Genomic DNA, 24,909 nt, shown 5'->3' on the forward strand with positions numbered 1-24,909 from the left:
AAATGCTTTGCAAATATTAATGAATATTTGCTGTGAGATAGGTAAGGATTATTATCCCCATTCTAGAAAGAAGGAATCTGGGAATATGGCATCTGTACCACCACCACGACAGGTCATAAAGAAAGGCCACTATGACAGGGAATAGAATAAAAGGTCCTGATTTTCAGAGGTGCTGAGCATCCATATTTCAGCCAATTATAATGAGAGCTGTGTATTCTCAGGGTGATGGCATCTTGACTTCCAATCCTGGGCTGTGTTAATGTGTCTCTCTCAAAGGTTACTCTAAGTTTTGAAACAAACTTAATTTTGTTTAGAAATTTCATTATTTTTGGCAAGCAAGAAAGATTACGTAGCGCTTTTTCTAGAAGATAAATACAGTTGTGTGCACTGAAACTGCACGTCACACATCACCTTCGTTTACGATATTTTTTCCTCCTTGTCATACGACTCATCTTGGACTCAACCTGAAGTACAAAATATGGGTAGTCAAATTCCTTTTAACACAGTTTGAAAAGAGTGAATTGCTCTCTGGTCCAAAGCACTTAAGCATGTGCTTAATCTTAGGCTGGCGCTTATGTCCAACCCTATTCAGCAAAACATTAATTTTAAGCCCCACTGAATTCACTAGGACTTTAAGCACACGCTTAAACATTTTGCTGCAAAATCTGGGCCATGAAATAATTAAGAACAAAGCAAGATCAACTCTTCAGAGGCCTCTCACAAACTTGCTCTTTCTTAATTAATTATGGTGTTTCTGGTTCTAAGGAAAACAACACTCATTTCTTTTTAGACCCTCCTTCAAAAAGAATGTATCACTTCTCACCATGAATAAACTGTGGGCAAGTATTTAAAAATATATATATTTTTTACACAGATAACCTTTCTGAGCCTGTGATACCACATGGTGAAAAGACATCACCTAACAGATTGTGGGCTATGTACAAGACTATAAAAATAATAGTAAAAATAGTAAGAGAAGTGGCTTCTGATAAGGGAGTTTTATGGAAAATGGCCTGACACTGGAATTCCGTTCTACTTGTGATCCAACAGAGCCCAAATCTGTTGATCTTCAGGGCATGCTGCAAAGACCACCTGTTTTCCAAGGAGTTCAGGGAGGCAGCAGCACAAGCAGGACTGGAATTTATGGTCTGAGAAGGGTATTGTTGGGGCTTGATTTTTTGGTTCAATATTTCTGTTGTGGAGGTTAAAAGACCACTGAATTTATTCTTGTTTGTATGGTTGCATTTTCAATATATTCAAAGTCTTCCAAGTCTTGGACAGGCACTTTCAAATCATATAAAATAAAATAAATGCAATAAATACACATGGTAAATCTATGCTAGCAAAGGAGAGGAGCTCTAAAGGAGAAACAAAGTAGAAACTGGATGAGTTGCTTGGGCCTGTTTTACGCAGGTGGTCAGATTAGATGATCTAATGGTCATTTCTGGCTTTAAAAATCTATGAATGCAGCTAGAACTGTTGCTGGGAGCTGGTTCAACTCCCACTGCTGACAGATTCTTTTCTGATTATGATTTTTGGAGTAGGAGCCAGTTAGTGGATAAAGCAGATGCTGTGCAGAGCAGGAGCCTGCTGGAGAGATGAGATGTGGGACACACACAAATGTTTGAAAGAACCTTCCAAGTGCCTGGACCTGGAGCTGTGGAAGTGGATGTGGTGGGTTGAGCTCCTCCCCACCCCCTCACATACAGCCAGGTTCGGCCACAGAAGAAAGATTATTTCAGGAAGGGACCATGAGACTAGCAGTGAGGTCCCTACAGCAATAAAGACAGCTGCAAAGGGAAAGACATTTCCCTCCTGTTTTAGTATCAGGAAACTCTAGAGTATAAAATCAAGGGCAATACTATTCTAATTTTGCACTCTGCTTGTGATGCTGAGTGTAGCTACAGTGCTACTGTCTGTCAAAGACATTCTTCAGCAAGGTGTTACAGGCTCAGAAAGGTAAATGGACTCCAACTTTTATTTTCAGATCTATTTCAGAGAATCCAAGGGCATCCCCAGCAAGGTGTGGGTTTTACCTCTGAGCTCTCCAATGATTGGACTGAGAGAAATTTTATTCTATTCTATATAGCTTCTTATACTGCTGTCATGACTGTAGTATCTGAGTGCATTAAGTAACATGACAACACATCTGCCACACATTTGTTCTCTCATCCTTCCCCCAGGGACAGAAGTGTGTGCAGTGGAGTGTTTTGCTTTGACTTTTTTTTTTTAAAACACGTGCACAGACACACATTGCTATATGAACAGGAGTACCTGTGGCACCTTAGAGACTGACACATTTTTGTTAGTTTTTAAGGTGCCACAAGTACTCCTGTTCCTTTTGTGGGTACAGACTAACACGGCTGCTACTCTGAAACACATTGCTATGTTTATATTGGAGCAGACAGGTCAGGAAGGGCAAAGCTACGTCCATGCTATAAGAGTGACAGCGGCAAAGCTGCAGCATTGCCACTATAGTACAGATGCTTCCTGGGTCAATGGAAGGGGTTTTTCCATCAGCATGGTTAACAGATTTCTCTGAGAGTCAGTAGATAGGTTAACGGAAGAATTCTTCCATCAGCGTAGCTGTGTCTACAGTGCGGGTTAGGTCGATCTAAATACGGAGCTTGAGGCATGACATTTTTCATGGCCTTGAATGACACAGCTAGGTTGATCTAATTTTTAAGTGTACACCTGGCCTTAGAGGGAAGGTGCTACGGTTTGTGATGGGCCTTCACTTCTGTGGGACTTCACTCCAGTCTTGGGCTTGCCCTGGAGATAGCTCAGTCAAATGGGTGGCTTTTTCCTTTATATTAATCTCTACCACTCAATATTTCAATCAAACTGTCTCCCCGTTAAATGACTGCTGCATGCCAACGTGTGGGCAAGTACACACAACATGAACAAAACTGCCCAATGACAATTAGTTACATTCTGTTTAAACCAACTTTTGCCTGCTCGCTGTGCAGAGGAGCACATTAAAAGGCTTCGAAAACACAGCAAGATTATGAATACATTCCCATGTCCCTCTAGTTCAAACTATAGTAACAAGGGAGACCATTCTTTTGATTAGCCTTGTATTCAGTGAGATCAATCATATTTAAAAGTTAGAGACAGTCTCCTAGATGATATCTCATATATTGTACCTCTCCATATTATTGATGAGCTGTTATATATTGTTGATAAATAACTATGGCCACTTTTACAAAGCCTAAAAAAGCTTTCTAGCATGTGTTGTTTAGTTTTTGCATGCTGTTCAGAGTCTACACATGGACAAGCCAGATCAAACAGTGGTGTTGACATGGGGCAGAAGCCTCCTCCATGCATTCAGGGTTGACATTTCTTATGTTTTGATCTGGGCAGCCTGATCATACAACCTAGTGTCTGCTAACCAGCTTGTCACTAACAAAAGCGATGGCTGGAAGAATATATATGTTTGATTTAAGACACAACAGCAGGAATGTCCAACTCCAATGGCCTTCTTCAGCTCTTCTTACACATTCCTTATCCTGGCAAATCTCCCATTGTCTTTAATAGGAGATTTACCTGCAAAGGTAGTACTGAATATGTCATCTACTAGTGATAAAGTTAGACAATCCCTACTGCAAAAACAAAAACACATGCCTGGGTCCTGGCTGCTGATACTAGCATTTAAGAAATAAACAACTGAAAAGTTAGCTCTGTTTTAGATGCATATTATGCATGTACAAAGAGAAAGGATGCTTCTGTGGTTAAGACAAAGGAAACTGTATTAAGTAACTTAGAAGATTTGGGTTCTATTTCAACTCTGTCAAGGATTTCCTGTGTGACTATAGGCAAAACACTTACGCTGTGCCTCAGTTTACTCATGTGTAAAATAGGGATACCAGTTCTCCACCTCACAGGGACATTATTAATGAATCCATTTTAGAAGTTCTTAAAATGATTTATAGTACTTAAATTGGTTGGAAACTCATTTCTCTCTTGGGGCGCTGGATTAAATGTTTTAGCGCGTATCCTGCAGTGGGACCCAAATGGGAAAACCCACCAGATCTGACTGCAGTGACACGAAGCTATTATCAGTATGCCTATCCCACCTGAGTCATCATTGTATATATTGGTGCATATTTGTGTATTTTTTTGATCGTGTGAGAGAAGCAATTATGATACTTTGCTCTGAAAAGTGTGTATTACGTAGGTGCCCCGAGCACAAGATGAGCACATATTTTGGTTTCATAAAGTGAAACAAAGAAAAGATGACAAAAGGAAAAGAACTTCTCTGAATATTAACAATTTAATGCAAGTGACCAGTTAAGTTTGGCAATAACATTTCCCGATGTGGTTACATTTTCCCTTGGCTAAAAGCAAAATGTTGCCACTAGGAGTTCAGTAGAATATATTTAACTGAATGTCTCTCTAATCAATGTTTACATCTTCTTTTACTCATATGCAAACAGTGTTAGATACTTCAAATCAGCTCTCTTTAAAAATACTGCCAAATGCATGACACCTGGATCTTTTTCAAGTTTCCTTGTAAAGACATATGTGTAACTAGATCAGAAATATAGCTCGCTGCAAATATGTTTTTAAATGGTGAGAGCGAGCATTTTTATTTCACAACACAGAACCTAGCACCATTTTCCCTTTATGCATTATGAAGTAACAAGCCACATTATTAAAGATAAAGAAAACGTTAAGGCTGATAGTGTGGAGCTGCTCCAAAATCAGGGTCAAGCCGTATGACTTCTTTATATTTATGATTATTCCTAGATGATAAAAAGGAGTGCTGGAATTATAAATTTTACTAAAAACTATTTTAAAAGGGCTCTTGTGGTCAGAAGAGCGATTGCGTGAAAGTAGCACTTATTTACTCAACCAATCAGCTCCCCATTTGTATTCAGAGGCCAATCTGCTTAGTTTAGAGGCAAAAATACGTTTTCACTAATATGAACCATCTTCGCCCTTAGATATCAAGACAGCTATAGGAAAGGGAGCTGGATTTTATTCTAACTCACGCATCCTCAGACAGTGGTGTTGAAACATTTTTTACAGTGGGGGTGCTGAAAGACTGAACAAAACTGTAAACCCCTGTATATAATGAAAACCACTTCAAGCCAGGGGGTACTGCTGCACCCCCGGCAACCCTAGTTCCAGCACCCGTCTTCAGACTAACTAAGATCCTTAGTGGGGCTATAAAAGCAGCGCAGCAGCTGCTGCGGTGGCAGCTCCCTAGAGGGAAGGGTGTGTCTTCTCCTTTCTCAGCTTGTTGAAAGTTGAAAAGGTCTCCGGTGGTTGTTACTGAGTGTTCCGAGTTGCTTTGTTCTTGCTTTGAATATTCTTTGTGTTAAAAAAGTCAGAAAGGTACTTTAACTGAACTATAGTCTGGGGGTTTATTTTACCTCCTCAGTGGCAGATGTTTAATTTCTTTAGACTCTTCCATCCAAAAATCTCAAAGCACATTGCAAATACACCGCTACCTCAATATAATGCCACCCGATATAACACGAATTTGGATATAACACGGTAAAGCAGTGTTTCAGGCGGGCGGGGCTGCGTACTCCTGTGGAGCAAAGCAAGTTTGATATAATGCAGTTTCACCTATAACGTGGTAAGATTTTTTGGCTCCCAAGGACAGCGTTATATCAAGGTAGAGGTGTATTAACTAACACAGCCATACAGCACATCCCTTATATGGGTGGGTCAGTAGTATTATTCAAATTTCTCTACTCAGGAAACTGACCTTGAGAGGGCTAAATCCTGTAGTTACCAGAACTCTATGGGTTTCAAACAGGTGTAAATTAGGGCAGGATTTGGCCAGAGACACCTGCATCACACAGGATGGCTGTAGCAGAGCTGGGAATGCCCACTCCCCTGTCTTCATAATCGAAAGTCAATACTGGGCATATATACAGTGCTTACCATCTGTAGAGATCAAAGCATTTCACATTGGAGGATAAAGAACTCTATTCTCATTTAATAGATGGGGAAACTGAGATACAACAAAATTAAGCGAATTAGCCAAAATCATGGTATGAGCCTAGTGTTCAAGACCCAATCTCTAGTTTTCTTTCCATGTATTTATGTTTTGTATACAGTGCCATCGTCACACGGCCATACTTTGTCCAAGTCATTAGACATACAACACAAAGAGCCAATTTTAAATCTTGATAGGAGAAAAGGAAAAAAAGTTTTATTTGAAGATTTTTAAAAAAAAATCAAGCAAGCAAAATACATAATTTATCAAAACTACATAGTCAGCAAAGGAAGAGTTGAGAAACTGAATCTCTAATCCCAGATGTCACCAACTGCTCACAACGAAGAACTGAAAGAAGGTCTACATTTGAACCTTTGGGAGAGGCAAGCTATTTCTCTGGAAAGATATCTGCATATTCTCATAATGAAACATGTTTGAAAAGTGAAGTTTGTGCACTTAAGGGGAAAAAAACCCCAAACTCTAAGTATCTATGGTTGCTCATAAGATTTAGCATTCAAAACTAAGATATAGAAAAGAAACTCTAGAATACAGTTTAAATAAGAAAAGACTGAACAAAACCAACCAACCAAAACAAAAAAAAAAATAAATCAACCATTTAAATGAAGACTAGTCTAGATTCTTCATGAGTACAAGTGCATTAATTCCAAGGGAGTCTCATCTGCTTCTATCACTTGTGTCTCTTGGGCTGAGAAGTTTTAGTAACTGTTATTAGGAAGCAGATTCTGATGCTCTTCCAGAGACAGTTAAGAACATTCCAACTACATCATGTACAATATACAGTCTCTGAATTAACAAGATTTTGTTTGCAACTGCAGTGATATTTTATCAAGGTTATGCCAACAGAATATCAAAGGAAAAAGGAACATTGTTCAAAATCATTTTTTGGGCAGCAGCAAAGCAGTGCATGTACACTGCACAGCACAGCTGGGACTTCACAGCAGCCTTGCCTTCACTGGCTTTTTTCCTGGAAAATTTTAATCCAAACTCACATCAAACAGTTAAATGACTATTTTTAACTTGTACTTCACTTTAGAATATTGGGTAATTTTAAGAGGGACCAGATGGCAACAGATTCAGAACCTGAATGCACAGGTCATGTAATAAACTAGACTATTTCTCTTCCTTCCCCACCGACTGAAACGGATCTTTGATTTTAGTTTGTTAGAAATTCAACTAAATTGCAAATACTACAGGTACAGTTCAGATCAGTGGTGGGAAACCTACGGCTGGCAGGCTGCCAGACAGTGTGTTTACATTTGCACAGCCACCCGCAGCTCCCAGTGGCCGCGGTTCGCCGTTTCTAGCTAATGGGAGCAGCGGGAAGCAGCGCAGGCCAAGAGATGTAATGGCTGCCGCTTCTGTTGGCCAGGAACGGCAAACCGCAGCCACTGGGAGCTACAGGTGGCAGTGCAAATGGAAACAAACTGTCTGGTGGCCCGTCAGCAGATTACCCTGTGGCCTGCAGGCTGCAGGTTGTCCACCACTGATTCAGATCAATGTTGGTGGAACTTGATCATTGGTATTGAACTCTAACATGGACATTCTTTGGCTGAAATGACAAAAGCTTATTAGCATGATTAATCTTAGTGCAGTTGGCTTTGTTAAGCAGATGGAGATATACTGAAGAGAACAAAGAGAATGAGTGTCCTATGAGGAGGGTTTCAGTCCTTTTGAATGTTGGGTGTTTAGTGAACTGCTCCTAAATTAGGTGAATTAATTAATTATGGCTATGAAATTTGCAAAAGGCAGCTTGAGGCTCTTAAAGGGCAAATAAGAATTGTATTTCTAATGTAAAAAAAGGGGCAGATGGAGAAAAAGTAATTTAAAAAAATCCTTTCAAGGTTCCCTTTATATTTCATACACAAACAAAAAAGATCATTTGAATCCATTGCATGTCATTTTTTAAAAGTAACATGCAATCAAAATGCAAATTATTTCCTTTGTCAAAAAGCTCTTGTTCCAATCCTGTTCCCACTGAAGTCAATGAAAATTTTGTCAGATTTTAATGTGAGCAGGATTGGGCCCTATATCAACAGACCAAACTTTTTTCTGGGGAAACAGCAATTCCCTTTGAGCAACTAACCTGAGCCACACAGGACTTTTGGAGGTGTCAAAAAACAACAGATATTTCTCTCTCCCCCTCCCGCAAGTGTTTTTAAAATACTTTCTTCTGCTTCTTTAGTAAATACTCATTTAGAGCTTGTCTACACTACTGCTTAGGTCAATGTAACTTACATCACTCAGGGATGTGAAAAAGCCACCCCTCGGACAACACAATTTACATCAACCTAAGTGCTGTCCACACCACTGCTAAGTTGGTGAGAGATGCTCTCCTGCCAACATAGCTTCTGCCTCTCGTTAAGATAGAGTAATGCCAACAGGAGAGTTCTCTGTCGGCATAGTGTATCTTCACCAGAGATATTAGAATGTAATGAATGCAGTTTCCCCTTAAAATAATATTAGCTAGCTAAATTTTGCATTATTTAAATAGGGGTTTGAGGGGAAAAAAAAAGATTCCCTTGGCCTTTTCTCCCCCACCCCCGTCAAACACATAGCATATTATATTCTTTTCTTTTAAATCGGGAAGAAAACCCAAGAAAAAGCATAGGCAGGTGCCGAAGTTAATTGACCATGTGCAAAATAACACTTTACATGTATATGGAAAGTCTACTTATTGTAAGTGACTTCATCTTGTAAATCAGACGTTTTGTTGACAAGATGATCACCACCCTTGAATACAAGGAAGCTGCACCCAAAGTACAAATTCAATCATTCCAGACAGGAGTCTGACCTTCCATCCAAGACAAATATGGAATTTAATCTGTATTGCACCGACTGTGGTTTATTAGTTTGCAATATCTGGACATCATTTACTTTACCATTCAAAGTATTACTTAACCAATCTTTTTGCAGTAAAACCCAGCCCTGCTGCCTTGGCAGCAAAGGGCAAGGGGGAAAACATATTTAGATTTTCCTCAGTCATTGCAGAATCTCATCCGGCATACTGCAGCTGCAGACAAGGCAGATATATATACACTGTAGCTCTCTCCTCTAGTATATTCTAACCACTCTGCATAAGGGCACAATACTTTTTCATTGTTCATTGTCCAGCAACAGTTTTTAAAGATGATATTTTAGAAGTCTATGGCTAGACTGCTTTTCACGAAAAAAAAAAAGCATTTAGATTATGGAGACAAGAAAACATTGTTATTTTTAGGTTAAAGCAGTGGTGCCCAAACTTTTCCTCTTTCCCTGCCCCCCACTGCCTGTAATGGAATGTGCCCATGCCCCTGCACCCCCTGCTAGGAGCAGAGTTGGGCCAAGCCAAGGCTAGGAGTGGGGCCAGGGCAGGGGCCGGGAATGAAGCTATGGCTGCAGGTGCAGCCAGGGAATGGGGCCAGAACAGAGCTGAGTGGTGCTCCCTCACTGCCACCAGTGGGGACTGGCTAGCACCCCACCACACACCCCTGGACATTCCTCTACACCCAGCTAGGGGGGCAGGGACCACTAAACTAAAGGAATGTCCTCACCCTATGTGTGGTGGTCCTTTGTTCTGGCTGGCTGGGAGAAAACAGGCAGGAACCAGGTGGGGTAGGCAGGGAGGTTAGGTTAAAATGTCACAACTAAGTAACTGAAAAATATGGCAGGTCAGGGTAATCCACTGGCAGGCCGCGAGACAGTTTGTTTACATTTGCGCAGCCGCCCACAGCTCCTAGTGGCTGCAGTTCACCGTTCCTGGGGGAGCTGCGGGAAGCGGTGGCCAGCACGTCCCTGACACTGTCAAGTCAAATTTGACCCAAAATTTCATAGAAAAGTTTCAATGACATTTTTGAAAAAGAAAGAGTTCCAACAATTTTTTTTAAAAGCAAATAACTTTTTCCTTGCAATGTCTGCTACCCAAAAGCTGTACTGTACTGCACTGAATTCTAGTGCTTAAAAACCAGAACGTAAAACTGACTAGAACTGGATTGTAAACAAAAGTGAAATTGGTTATTTTCCTTTCATTGCCAGATCTGATAAAAGTAAACTGTATAAATCATGAAAAATAAATTAGATTTTTAAATTGTTATACAAATTAAAAAAAAAAATTAAATTAAATTATTGGTTTTTTTTTTCCTTTTCCCATTTCTGACTCTCCAAAATTTATAAAATCCTTTCAACCAGCTAATGGACAATGGTCACAGTGTCATATCAGGCTAACTGGCACTTCATACATTTTCAATTTTAAAAATAATGAATATATTTGATTGTAACCCACTCTCTTCCTTATAAATCACTGATAGACTTGTTTTGATGTCCACACTCTGAAAAGACTTATGCAAATACACATTAACTTTAAACCATCTCAATAGGACCACTGGGAGTGTAACAACATTCCATGTTTACCAAAACTAACAAGTAATAGAAAGTCATCCTGAAATAAAGAGGATATGTGTTAAAATAAATTTTTTATATAAACAAGCCAAGTCCATTTTATATTATTCATCCCCAATGAAACTAAGTCACATGGTTAAAGTGAAATGAGTGTTTGAAAGACAGGGATCTTAGGCAGTAAGCTTTCAGGGTAGGGGCAGTGTCTCTGAATGTGTTTTAAACAGCACTTAACACAATGGGGCATGCTCCCATAGTATAAAATATTAAATCAAGGGATAGTATTTATACCACACTCCTTGCTGTGATAGCCGAGCATCTTAATAGTAGTAAGATGTCTTGGGTGAAATCCTGCCCCTATCTGAAGTTAGCGGGAGTTTTGCCATTAACTTAATCGGGTCTAGAATTTCATCACATACGCAGAGCTCCCACTGAATTATGGAAGATTCACATGCAAAGGGTTTAAGGGATCAAACTGATTAGTAGGTGAAGCTTTTGATAGGATTCCCACAGTATTCTTGCCAGCAAGTTAAAAAAGGATGGATTGGATGAATGGACTATAAGGTGGATAGAAAGCTGGCTAGATTGTTGGGCTCAACGGGTCACAATCAACAGCTCTATGTCTACTGGCAGCCGGTATCAAGAGGAGTGCCCCAGGTGTCGGTCCTGGGGCTGGTTTTGTTCAACATCTTTATTAATGATCTGGATGATTGGATTAATTGCACCCTCAGCAAGTTTGCAGGTGACACTAAGTTGGGGGGAGAGGTAGAGATGATGGAGGGTAGGGATAGGGTCCAGAGTGACCTAGACAAATTGGAGAATTGGGCCAAAAGAAATCAGATGAGGTTCAACCAAGGACACGTGAAGAATTCTGCACTCAGGAAGGAAGAATCCTGTGCACCACTACAGCCTGGGGACTGACTGGCTAAGCAGTTCTGCAGAAAAGGACCTGGGGATTACAGTGGATGAGAAGCTGGATAGGAGTCAGCAGTGTGCCCTTGTTGCCAAGAAGGCCAAAGGCATATTGGGCTGTATTGGCAGGACGACTAACAGCAGATTGAGGGAAGTGATTATTCCCCTCTATTCAGCACTGGTGAGGCCACACCTGGAGTACTGCGTTCAGTTTTGGTCCTCCCACTACAGAAGGGATGTGGACAAATTGGAGAGAGTCTAACAGAGGGCAACAAAAATGATTACGGGGCTGGGGCACATGACTTACAAGGAGAGGCTGAGGGAACTGGGGTTATTTAGCCTGCAGAAGAGAAGAGTGAGGGGGGATTTGATAGCAGCCTTCAATTTCATGAAAGGGGGTTCCAAAGAGGATGCAGCTAGGCTGTTCTCAGTGGTGGCAGATGACAAAACAAGAAGCAATTGTCTCAAGTTGCAATGGGGGAGGTCTAGGTTGGATATTAGGAAAAACTATTTCACAAGAGGGTGGTGAAGCACTGGAATGGGTTACCTAGAGAGGTGGTGGAATCTTCATCCTTAAAGATTTTTAAGGCCTGGCTTGACAAAGTCTTGGCTGGGATGATTTAGTTGGTGTTGGTCCTGCTTTGAGCAGGGGATTGGACTAGCTGACCTCCTGAGGTCTCTTCCAACCCTAATATTCTATGAAGGTATTATAATTCTAAATTGGACAACTTCCTCCCTCTGTATATATTCACACAAGTTTTTGCAAAATTTAAGTAAAAATTTTAATCCCATTAATTTTGTTTTCCTATACAGCGGTTATTACATAAGAACATTCACAGTGGGTCAGATCAACGGCCAATCTAGCCCAATATTCAGTCTTCTGAGAGCAGCCAATGCCAGAACCTTCAGATGTAATGAAGAGAACCTGAAAGTTTTGAGCGATCTATGCCGTCATCCAGTCCTAGTTTCTCACAGTTGGAGGTTTAGGGACACCTGGAGCATAGATTGCATCCTTCACCAAACTGATAAACAGCCATTGATGGACCTATGCTCCCTGAATGTATCTAATAATTTTTTGGATGCAATTTATACTTTTGGCCTTCACAACTTCCTCTGGCAATGAGCTCCGCAGGTTGGCTGAGTTGTGTGAAGTGGTACTTCCTTATGTTAGGTTTAAACCTAATGCCTATTAATTTCATTGGGTGACCCCTAGTTCTTGTGTTATGTAAACGAGTAAATAACACATCCCTATTCACCTTCTCCGTACCAGTCTTGATTTTATAGACCTCCGTCATATCCCTCCATAGTCATCTTTTATCTAAGCTGAACAGTCCCAGTCTTTTTATTCTCTGCTAGTATGGAAGCTGTTCCATACCTCTAATCATTTCTGTTGCCCTTCTCTATGCTTTTTCCAATTCTAATCTATACTTTTTGAGATGAGGTGACCAGAACTACATGCTGAATTAAAGGTGTGGATGTACCATGGATTTATATAGCAGCATTATGACATTTTCTGTTTTATTATCTATCCCTTTCCTAATGGGTCCTAACATCCTGTGAGCTTTTATTTTTTTGGAAGATGAATGTTTTCAGAAAACAAACAATCCATGATGATTCTAAGATCCCCTTCTTGAATAGTAACAGCTAATTTAGACACTATCATTTTGTATGTATAGTTGGGATATTTTTATTCCCTAATATGCATTACTTTGTACTTATCACTAAATTAGCCACATCACTTGGAATCTTTACCCACTCCTGCATTACTTACACACCTGGAGCTCCAGGTAACATCCATGTGTTCCTTCCTGTGCAAGGAATGCAAGATCAGGCCTCTTATTGTGCATAGTTAGCTGTAATAAGCACTGACGGTAAAGTAGTCAGTAGGCACTACAAAAAGATTTAATGTTTTTTAAAGAATTTGTGCAAAAAGTTTCCAAGGTCATTGATTTGTCAACAAAAAAGACCTCCTGAAAATCAAAAACATTGATTATTTTCCCGTCTTTTTTCAGTAATAAAAGGAAAATAAGAGAAATGAGGGAAAGTGGAGAAAAACAGGAGGAGCCAAGATCCTATCTTATGCCCCTCTGAAAACAATTTTAAAAAATCCTGACTATTTTGATGCCTCTCCCCACCCCAGTCAAAAAACTGCAAAAGGTTTCATTTTGAAAAAACAGTTGTCATTTTAAAAAGTTTTAAACAAAAGAAATTGAATCAGTTCCAGCCACAATGCTCTTTTGGGAGGGGGAGGGGGAGAGGGGAGGAGAGGCATTAAACATTTCTATTAAGGCACATGTTCTATCTGTTTAAATCCTTGCACTCCTACCAGCATAATATAGAAGAAATATCACCAAGGTTTAAAGCTTATATAAAGAAAAAAGATACTGTTTGTAACAACCTTTCTTCCACTCTAAATTCTACATAGTAGTTTAAAACTCCTCCTTTTGCGGGAAAGTATTGTAGGAGATGCAATATTTCTACATTCATTGTAGCTAATCCCTTAGTTTTAACTTGCGGCTAATATTGTCAAGTTTTGTGTAATTCTACCTTAATTATTTGTGGGGGAATTCTGTGCCATTGCGCATGCACAGAATTCATGTCCCCCACATATTTCTTTGCTTCTCTGCAGAAAATCAAGGGAAAGCAAAGGGAAGCCACAAGAGTCATCACACACCCCTGCCCTGCAGTGCGGGCGCATCATTTCAGGCACCCAGAGCAGCCAGTGGAGAGTTAAATCACTGGGCGGAGGAAGAGGGCTCGAGATGCTGCAGCTGGTGGCTCCTATCCTGCACCGGGCTCAGCTGAGAGGGGGTGGAGAACAATGGGATGTCCTCTTCCCCTGAAAGGAGCAGTCGAGGCCAGGTCAGACCCACCCCCAGAAAACTCCCCAGCTGCAGGAAGCTCCACACCCCCACCCCTTCCTGCACCCACTGTTCTTCAGTCACAAGGGAGGGGTCATTTTACGGGGAGATGCTCCCCAATTCACCCAACTCCCCTGCATCCAGACCCTCCTGCACCCAGACCCCCCTCTGAGCCCTTCCCCACTGCATCCAGGCCCTTCCCCTGCACCCAGTCCACCCCCGCTAAACCCCCTGCACTCAACCCCCCTCCCTGACAAATCTAACCCCCTGCACCTGGGCCACATTGATGAGCCCCCCAAATCCAGATGCCCCTAATGAACTCCAATCAGCTGCATCTGTACCTCCCTCACCAAGCCCTCTTCCCCCAACACCCAGACACCCCTCACACCCAGACCCTCTGCTGAGCCCTAACCACTTTTATCTGGACCTCTCTGCACCCAGAACCCCCTCCAAATAGCCCCTGTGCATCCAGATTCCTCCTGACCCAGACCCCCCACTGAGCTGCTCACACCCAGACTGCCCCACACAGAGACCTCTCATCCCACACCTGGATCCCCCCACACTAAGCCTCTCCACACTTGGATCTTGCTGGACTGAGCCTACTTGTCCCCTACTGGGATTGGGGGCCATAGCTGGGCATGTCCAAGAGAGTCTGTCTCTCTTGCTTACTGACTTGGTGCACCTGGCATGGAGGGGCAGAGCCCAGGGTACTTCTGGAGCAGGCCTGGCCATTGTGCTGTGTCAAGGTTGGGTGCAGCCTTATTGCTGAGTCTGTTCAGGTGAAGGAGAGGACAGCTCCACAGTGATCTCCCACCTCTGTGCAGCCAGTGGCCTGTGCTCCCCACTGCCACATTTAAGCCTCCACATTTATTTATTGACAAATAAAATTTGCAGAACTTCAAAATATTGTGTGCAAAAAAAATTTTTCCACAGAATTTTTAATTATTTGGCACAGAATTCCTCAGAAGTATTAACTTAATGATAGTTATAGTATTGCGGTTCAGATGGAGAATACATTTAACTGCAAACTGTACGTTTCTTCTAAACAGGGACCACTCTGTCAGAACTACTGTAAATTCATGTTTTACTTCTTCCTATCAAAGTCTGGCTAACTTTTCATTATTAATTGCAATTAATCTTCAAATGTAAGTGTGTCCACTAGGAACTGTACAGACACTTCAGAATGGTCCCTGTCCAAGGAGATCACAATTTTTATTAATCTTAGTATCACTATTTTACTTCAAGTTTTCCCAATTACTATTCTTAATTATCCATAATATAATAATCTACGAATAGACTGCTAGTGGTGTTTTGAACCGTTTGTAATGAGGGAAAGAACATGCTGGGTTATTTTCCAAACTACTGCAACTGAGAAACTGGCTCACCACATCCAAACCTTTTATACAGCTGTATCTGTTGAGTTGAGATGCTTACATAGGAAGTGTTACAGAAATGCAAATTACCATTCTTATATTCGTAATGAAGTCTCTTTTCCCATCAACTGAAGCACCTGAATATCTTCTGAGGGAGGAGAGGGAGAGTACCACACAACATTAATGATATACAGCAGAACTTCCTTAAGCCAAATATCTTATAACAAGTTTGCATAGACAAATGGCAGTCTATCCCATTGCTCAAGAAAGATTTAAGAGCAGAGGTCTTAGTGAGATCACATACATTAAGACTTACTGATTATTGTACAAATAATGAATTTACAATGGTTCTTCATTGCTGGAAGGCAGCCATGTCTTATGGTTAGAGCAAAAAAAGACCACAAGACTTTACCTTAAATGACACTTAAAACTAGCTCTAAATGACTGTTTGCTATTTTTATTTTATATTTTTTGTATACTTGAATGTCTGAGAGATTCCCTCCCACAAACACACATTTTAAAGCAGGCTTCCTCAGGCTTTTTTATAAAGTTATAGTAGAAACCAAGAGCCATACTGTGAAGAATTTCAAGTGGTGAAACAAATGATTTTAAATAGCAAAGACGAAGCTTAATTTAGCAAGTTTCTTTAGACACAAAAAACCTTTCGATTTACAGAAATGCTATACAACAGATCAGTCATGAGGAACGCTGTGCCAGCTGTTCAATCAGAACGTTTTACCACCACAGCTGGGCAACCAAAACAGTGCAAAGAAAACCTAGTGATAAACGTGTATGTGCAGAATGTTGCAAAAGGGTGAAACTAGTGATGAAAATTCCTTCTTCCCTTCCCCCGTTAACTTCTCTTAAAACTGTGAACGCAGTTGAACACACACTGCTTTCTAGGACATGCAGCTAGGGTGACCAGACAGCAAATGTGAAAAATCAGGACAGGAGTGGGGGGGTAACAGGAGCCTATGTAAGAAAAAGACCCAAAAATCGGACTGTCCCTATAAAATTGGGACATCTGGTCACCCTACATGCAACTACTGTAAGTCCTGAGATAAAAGACACCAGCCCTAGGAAATAATTCCTTCAGCATGTATTTGCTACACAAACATCTGCAAACTAAGAGTCACAACTGCACTAAATAGTAACTTGGGTCAACAGTTGGCCATTTCATAGTAACAGCGAACTCTTCCATTGGTGTCCGATTGCTCGGGATCCAGTAGAAAAGCTCATTTTCATCTTTTAAAAATCCCTGATTTTTCAGTGAAAGATTTCTGTGCTGGGTAAATTACATTTTCAGCATAGAACTACCACTCCCACACAGACTTTGTTGTCACTCTTCTGCAACTGTGGCTGATGAAAATGTTCATACATTATACTAAATCACCTTTTGATTGTGTTTTCTTATTCTCCTCTCCTGCTTTGCCAAGCTCTAAATAACACCAAGCACAAGTTGTAGAGCCTAGCAGTGCAACATGTTGGCCTTTAACCTCAAGAAATGGCGACCGCCTCCGAACCTACCGGTGGATTGATTTTATCCAAAGAGCTATGAACGAAAGCCCTGCCTGCTAAAACTAATTACATTTTTAGGTGGAACAGACAATTCTTTCACTATTAGACTGATATTTCGCTCAGGTTGCAGTAACTCCCTGATCAGGCTCCAGGCTGGGGCTAGGTTTCACAACTGTTTATTTTTAATAAAACGTTACTTTGTGAGGCTCTCTCTGCCACTCTAGTCTTATAAATCTCAAGAGGGAGGTTTCGACTTGAGATCCACCACTTCTACCAAGCTAGTACGGCTGGGTCAGTTCCTCCTTCCAATACCCTTCCACCTTGCCTTGCAGAGAGAGTGTAGTTGGAAGAATTCTTAAACCTGATGATTCCTCCTGTCTTCTCTCCTTTGCAGGAAAGTTCAGTGCTGGTTGTGTGATTCCCTTTAAGGAATGACTCAGGCAAGAACCAGACTTGCTAGGAGACAATAGGCATACTTGTGCCTTCCCCTGACATCATCTCCAAGCTCCTAAATGCCATACATGGCAACCAGGGGAGGCAGAGTCCCAGAGTCAAGCTTGGGAAATGATAGGGGAGCTGTGTGGCCATGTAAGCTGTATGTGGCCACCTTGTGGAAAGCCCATCTCCCCTGTAACCATTCTGTGATATGCAAAAGTAACTGTGGTAATAAGGGGGACCTTTCATGACAGTGTAAGTACTTGCTCACCATCGGGTGCTGTGTTAAGGCTTAGTGAGTTTGTGCTGGTAACGTGCTTTGAGGATGAAAGTGCTAAGTAGCAATAATATTATAGTAGTGTTACCTGGTGATTGACTCAGACCTTTAGCAACAATATTAAGTTCAGCTCCATTAATTTTCTAAAAATCCAGATGTTAATTCATACGCAGTGCTGCCAGATAACACAAACTAAAATGTGAAACCTGCAGGAAAGATCAGCCTCATTAAGCAATCCCTCAAAATCATTGGGCTCAATTACCTCCATGAGTCGCACCAGCAGAACCCAGGCCTTGCACCCCTGGGAGCAGAAAGTCCACTCAGATGTAGCAGCAAAGGCTTCCATCTGCAACCCCTTCTCCTCTGGTAGGGGCCCAGAATTAGCTCACATAGTTCCTGAATTGGCTGGGTGTCTACCAGAGATTCAGCACATCTCCTGGACAGCTGCCATCTGCTGTGTTGCTACGGAATCCCAGATGGAATTTAAAGCCTGAGCATCCCATTGGGTGAAACATCTTCCCTCATCCTCTGGTGCAGCTGCCTCTAAGGGGGATGTGGGGATGTGCTGCAATTTGCAATAATGGTAGTGAATCTGGCCCATTTAAGTACACTTCTTCTCAACCTTTGTTAGCAGGCCTTCTTCTTCAAGAAACTGATATTTGCTGGTTTGAATTTACAAGGAGGATACATTTCCCCATAAATTAAGCAATATCTGTATTAGCTTAAGAATCATTCCACTGCAAAGGCCCAGAAAAAGTTGTCAAGCAAACAATGTAGTGTCTGATCACATCTCTCTAATGGGCAGTTTCAGATGTTTTAAAACAAAGTTTGATATTGCATGATAGGAAATGATCCAAGTTCATGCATAAAATACGACATTAAATACCACAGTCACTAATTTTAATGCTTCACGAACTGATCAAAATATTCGTAAGAGGTACACTAACAGCTCAATTTATTTCTCTATCCTTTGTTTTTACTGTTATTCTTGGAGAAAAAAAGTGTTCTTTTGGAGAAAAGTGTGCAGGAGCAAAAGCACTGGGACTGTCAAAAGTTACTCTTTAAAGCTACAGAGACATCATATTTGCCACATCAGATCAAAGCATCTAATCTATAGTAATATCCAGAATTCAGTGCTTCAATGGCAGATGAACACCCCGCTCCTCAAAAATACACCAGAACTTCATCTTACACCCTGAACTATGAGATTTGATTACCATCACTGTTATTTTAATTTGCATAGCTAAGATAGTTACTGATGATGTAGTTATCCAGCCCTTCAAAGAAATACTACCACAATGCATCATAAAGAATTAAACTTCAGTTAGTTATTTACTAACTCCATATTTTTATAGTACTGTAATGTAATTACCATTGATGGTAGGTCTTTTCCAAATGTAGCTGTACATTAAAATGAGTAAGGAATAAGAGATGATTAAATGATTTTGTGTACAATAGTATGTTTGATTTATGTCAACTATCATTATCCTACGATATACAAAGCCTCTTCTGGGGGAATAAAACCGAACAATTTACCATATCATTACAGCTTACTCTTTATGTTGATGAATACTGTATTTAAAGAAGTAATTCTTTTTATCATCATTTGCAGGCTTATCATACATCTGTCATCATATAATTTCAGAAGTTTATCAACCAGCTTCACATTTAAATAATCTCCCTACATTTAAGAGGGAATAAACCATGGTTGTTAACAAAATAAATATGGACAGAATAAAAAGTTAGGAACAATTTGAAAAAAAAACAACCCACCACCAACCAATCAAATGGGCCCAATCCTCCCTGCTGGATAAAACCCATCGGTTAGATGGTTCATACCTAACTCATGTGTGTGAGAAGTCACACCCCTGCAGTTCACCACTTACTCCAGTGGGCACAGGATCAGACCCTCAGTAATCACCAATGTAAGGGTTGCACAATCAGGCCTATGATGGATGATGTTATTGGGGTCCAGACTGCATACCCTGCTTGGATCACACTATCCCTGTTGTATACTGAGGAACAGGGGAATAATCCAAAAGTATTGAAAGTCAATAGGAGTTTTACCACTGACCTCCGTTTTCTTTGCATCAGGCCTCAAAGCAAGAAATATGAGACTACCTATCTGCCATAAATATTTGCTTCCCAGATCAACTAAATTCATATTAACTAGTGTTCCTTGAAATAAAAATGCCATTCAAGGTTTGCTTTTAGGGATTTTTGTTTTTAAATCTGACAAGTAATAATATTTAAAATGAACCCAAAAAGCAGCATACACTGAAGCCCACTGAAGTTGACCTTTCTTAATTCAAGACACATTTTAATTAAAGTCAGGAAGTCACATATAGCACAAAACACAAGATAAAACTATATCCATAATATACGCTACAGTAACATGTTTCTCATGGTTAAATATTTTGGCCAACATCCACCAAGAACAATTTGACATTTCATTATCTTTAAGTATTTCAGTTATTGCTCTAAATAAAAACAAAAACTGATACTGTTTCACCTATTATACTTCTGGAGTGGAGAGGATGAAACAGTTTAAGATTTTCGCTTATTCTGAGATACACATCACAGAGTATGCACAGCAAAACATAGTGATATGTTTAGTGTTTGGGAGTGTATACAACAAGATTTATCCACAGCCTAGGAATTTGCAGAACTGCAGTCAACACTTAAATAGGGTATTAAACAAAAGACAAACAAACAAACCACATCAATACTTCACAAGATGACCCACTCATTAGTAAGGAACAAATGAAGAAAATAATCAAGTTCTATACATCCCACCAACAATCTGAGAATGAAGAAACTGTATCTCTGGTTAAAGACATACATAATTAATACATACATTAAGTATAACCACTAAATAGTAATACACCCAGAGGCTAAACCTGTTTACAGACTTATTCATTCCCATTCAAGATTTTATTACAGAGATATCAGCATGTAACGCCAATGGAAAGTGACTTTTGCTGTGCATCTGAAATATACTGTTCTAACCCAAAGGTTGATTTGTTTTGGGTTTTTTTTAAAGCATCAGATTTACAGCATGTACAAGACTCTCCTACTTCTGTCTGCATTCTCACTTTCATCCCTATCACTTTCACTGTAGTTCAGTTAAAAATATAAACCAAGCAAAAAGCTGAGCTGGCAAGCTACGGGCCTGATCCAAAACCCACTGAAGTCAACAGGAAAGTTCCCATTGACTTTAATGGGTTTTGGATCTGGCCCTATGAGCCAGGTTTTCTTTTTTCAAATGGGGTATCTGTGTAGAGATTAAACTGGCACATATTTAAAATAGGACAGAACACTCCTAAACCAGACTGTAAAATCGACTGACTCCACACCCCACAGGACCTTTACTGTTGATAGTACTTTATCTAGTCACAGATCAGACTGAGTTCATCTCCCATCCCAGGGAGGTCATATCTGCAAAACAACAACAGATTTGGGTTCATCTCTCACTATGCCCACTCCAACAGCCTGCCCAGCGATAGGCACCCATGAAACAAAGATCTTCCCTGTTTCCCAAAGTCTAAGAGACAGGCTACCCTTCAGTATTTTGGGGAGCATCTCTCTGCTATCTGGATTAATTTTTAAGGTAGGGTTTTAAAGCCTCTCACATGGTTAAAAAAGGGATTCTGCTGTGTATCTGAGTCTTACTCATTTAAAAACTGTACCTCAGTTGAAGCTTTGGAGCTGGGGGAAGAAACATGAAGAATAAACCTGCCAAGTTAGAAACTGAAAATGTGACATGGGAGAACGTCTTATTAGCAATTGTAACCATCTCTCCCTGGCGGTGATGAATTTTGGAGGTGGCAGATTTGGTAAGAGATTTTAAATCTCACTTGCCACCTTTTTAGAAATCTCAGCCCATTCATCTTATCCGTCACTCATAACACAGACACACACACACACACACAGACCCCCTGTGCCCCACAGGCTCTGCCACTGGGGCTGAGAGTGCAAGAGGGAGAGAGGAGTGGAGCCAGGCCATTGTCCTTATTTCTCTGAACAAGTACGGACTCCTCTATTACCCTCTCCCTTCCTTAATGTCTCTCTCCAGCAGCCCCACACAGCGAATACTATCCTCCCTGAGCCTGGCTATGGCTGCGACTGCTGTCTCACGGTGCTGGGGAGAAGAGATTCCCAGTCTCCAATGACAGGCTCGCTCTCTCTGCACCAAAGACACAGGCTCCTTCCCCTCCTCCCTCCTGCAGCAGCACAGAGACACCCGGCGGGTGGCACTTCCCCGGGCAGGGCTCTGCCTGCAGCCTGGGCTCCCTGCAGCACTCACCTCCCTGCGCCTGGCTGCCAGCTCCTGTGTCCCCGCACCGCCCGCTGCAGCCTCGCTCTGCGCGATCACTTCCCCCGCCGGGGCCGCTCATGCGAGCAAGGGGAGGGCGGCAGGAGGGATCTAATCCGAGGGCTGTTTACTAGCCAGCTCTCGCGAGAGCTCAGGGCAGCGGCAGGGAGGGGAGCGACGGGGGCGGTGACAGGCTGGAGTGCTCTGTTTACCCGCAGCACATGCCGCCGCGAGCCCCGCGCCGCCTCTCCGCGTGCAGTGGGGTCAGCTGCTCCCCGCCACCGCCGTGCCTTGCAGCGGGGCTGGCTGCAAAGTGACCTCAGCGCCCGGCGACGCAGTGCCCGGGGGCGGGTCGCGGGTGTCCCCTCGGGGAAATGACCGCCAGTGGCACCCCCTCTTAAAGCCACTGTGCGCCCGCGCCTCGGAGGGGGAGGTTCAGCCCGCTCCTCCGAAGGGCTACCCTGGTTTACACCAGCTGAGCCGCTGGCCCCTCTGTTCTTTTAAACTCAGACAACCCCCTCAAAAGTTTTTGTAACAGCCGCTCCTCTCCCTTGGGCAGTTAGGGGTTCAGTCAGGGGTTAGCAAAGGTAGAGGGAGCTCAAAATTGGGAGGGAGGTGTCAGTATCAGGGTTCTTTAATATTATACCCACCTTATACCACTGTACAGGAGGTTTAGTGGACCAAATTGTGTGGTGACTTACAAGCCCTCTAAGTTCATTAGGGGGGACCTGTACATATTAGTGCTCACTGATGAGGATTTAATTGCCTCATTTAAAGTGGCACTGTGTTCCTTTATTTTTATCTCATTATTTATGTAGCAAGAGTAATGTGCTAGGCATACTACAAGATTTTTTCATGTACCAGAGATTCTACAGTCTAAGCTGATGTGCATGGGTAGAGCCATGTATTCAATCATGAATCGGCCTCTGTCTGGACCCAAGGGTCCGTCTGTGGGAATCAGCATTCAGAAATGTTGTGTTTGGTCTATATCTGACATGACAAAAGCCTTTTAAAAAAATCACTGCATTTTGATCTGGAGAGGACTGGAAATGGAGAAGCTGCACTTTCTGATTATCAGCAGAGAATGATGCCACTATCTAGTTGTACTGGATGAGTAAATACGGCATTTCAGAAGAATTAGCAAAAAAAAAAAAAAAGCAAATACAAAATAGAAGGCTGGTAGATCTGGAATAGCAGTACTTTCCTAGAGCAGTCTACTGTGGGCAAAAGTCTTTTTACATCTTTAGAAATGACGACAAGAAACGGGAGAATAGAAAACACTCCTTTTAGAAAAAAACTGCTGGATATGGCTATCTATTGTGATCAACTTCCCCTGATTGTCTGGAAGTTTGGATTTCACCCCCTTGTTCCTTAGCCGCTAAACCTCTTTAATGTCATCACCTAAACAAAGTTGGGGTTAGTGTAAAAGATGAGCACCAGCTGAGACAAGGAAAGTTGAATGAATATTCACAGCATGATGTTACAGTTCCTGACTTGCTGCTACTGCTGTTCCATTGGATCCTGCCAGCACAGCAGATGGCAAACACAGAACAGTTGTTTTACCAGTGGAAAATTACTGAGTTTTGGGACGAGGGTGGCGAGGCCCTTTTATTAGGAGGAGGGAAAAAAATAAAAAAGCTATTAGTCCCTTGCATCACATGTCTATACTCACAGAAGCGAGTAAAGTCTACGTGATCCCTCTCTCATTTTAGAAAAGCAAAAATATGTAGTGAACAAGCTTTGATGAATTTTAGTGGTCATTAAAAAAAGAAAGGTATTTTAAACAAACTTTTGAATCCAACATCAGCCTGACCCAGATAGAGAAATTACTTACTTCGATTCTCCTACTTTTACCTGCTTTTCAAAACAGTTGTTACACAATTTTCCATTGCAACTCAGCACGCTTTGTTTTGACTTTGGAATTTCATATTTGCAAAAAAGTGCACCCCCTATAAGTCCTAGGACCTGCTCCTGCACTAGGATTGACTCAACTCCAATTAACTTAAATGGGACTTCTAACATGAATAAAATTAAGCATGTGGGTATTTGCAGGATCCATTCTGCAAGCAAGAAAAAGAATATTAAACTCACAAATGCACCACAATGAGCCATACAGGAGTCCATCCCGCAAATTCTTAATCATGGAAGTAGGTCCTACTCACATAGGGAGACAGTGCGCAAATTTACAAACGTGCATATGTGCTTATGCTTCATACCCAGTGTCTCACAATTGAATGTTAATACATATCTTGGGCCTGTTCTTGCAAACACTTAAGAAAACGGGTAAGTTTACTCACATGAGTAGTCCCAATAACTTCTACATTACTACACATGTAAGTTTACACACACAATTGTTTGCAGGATCACTCCCCTTATTTAGCCAAATAAATCACAAGCTTTTAGGAAGATGTACTTCTTGTCCCACCTTCTGATCTGAGCCCTGAATACATTAAATAATATGTATCTTTAAAATATATTGTATATTTTTGTTATTCTATTTCTCTAGATGCCTTTAGCAGACACTCGAAAAACAGTCCAACAAAAATTGTGTTATAAATGCACAGTTCTGATCTCTTACATCCTACTTTGTACTTTCCTGAGAGCACAGAAGTTTTGTTGTATTAATGAAATATAAATACAAGAAAACCAGTCTTGTTCATATACATGTAGCCTAGGGAACAAAATTAAATCATCCATCTAAACAAAATATCGAGGAAATTACTTTAATCACCTTACAAAGTGTCACTTCATATCCTGGAAATCTTACCAAATGACAAGAAACCTTCCAAAACAAACAAACAAACAATGTTTTGCCAGTTTTAGAAGCAATCCAAATGACATTTTTTCCTTTGTAAGTGGGGGGAAATGCCTCA

The 24,909-nt window shown here is 41.2% G+C and overlaps 1 protein-coding gene across 2 annotated transcripts in view; it reads right to left on the reverse strand.

Annotated features, from left to right (window-relative positions):
* STK38L (serine/threonine kinase 38 like) overlaps positions 1-22,138 on the reverse strand; it is a 56,679-nt gene extending 34,541 nt beyond the window's left edge. Inside the window, exon 1 of one of the 2 annotated variants that reach the window (XM_030540728.1) lies at positions 22,028-22,138. In XM_030540728.1, the coding sequence (XP_030396588.1) occupies positions 22,028-22,118 (91 nt within the window). In that variant the 5' untranslated portion in view covers positions 22,119-22,138. The remainder of the gene's footprint in view (positions 1-22,027) is intronic. The other variant, XM_030540737.1, reaches the window with a different exon arrangement.
* Positions 22,139-24,909: the final 2,771 nt, after the last annotated feature.

Source organism: Gopherus evgoodei, chromosome 1 (assembly GCF_007399415.2).
Source record: "Gopherus evgoodei ecotype Sinaloan lineage chromosome 1, rGopEvg1_v1.p, whole genome shotgun sequence".
Taxonomy (NCBI): Eukaryota; Metazoa; Chordata; order Testudines; family Testudinidae; genus Gopherus; species Gopherus evgoodei.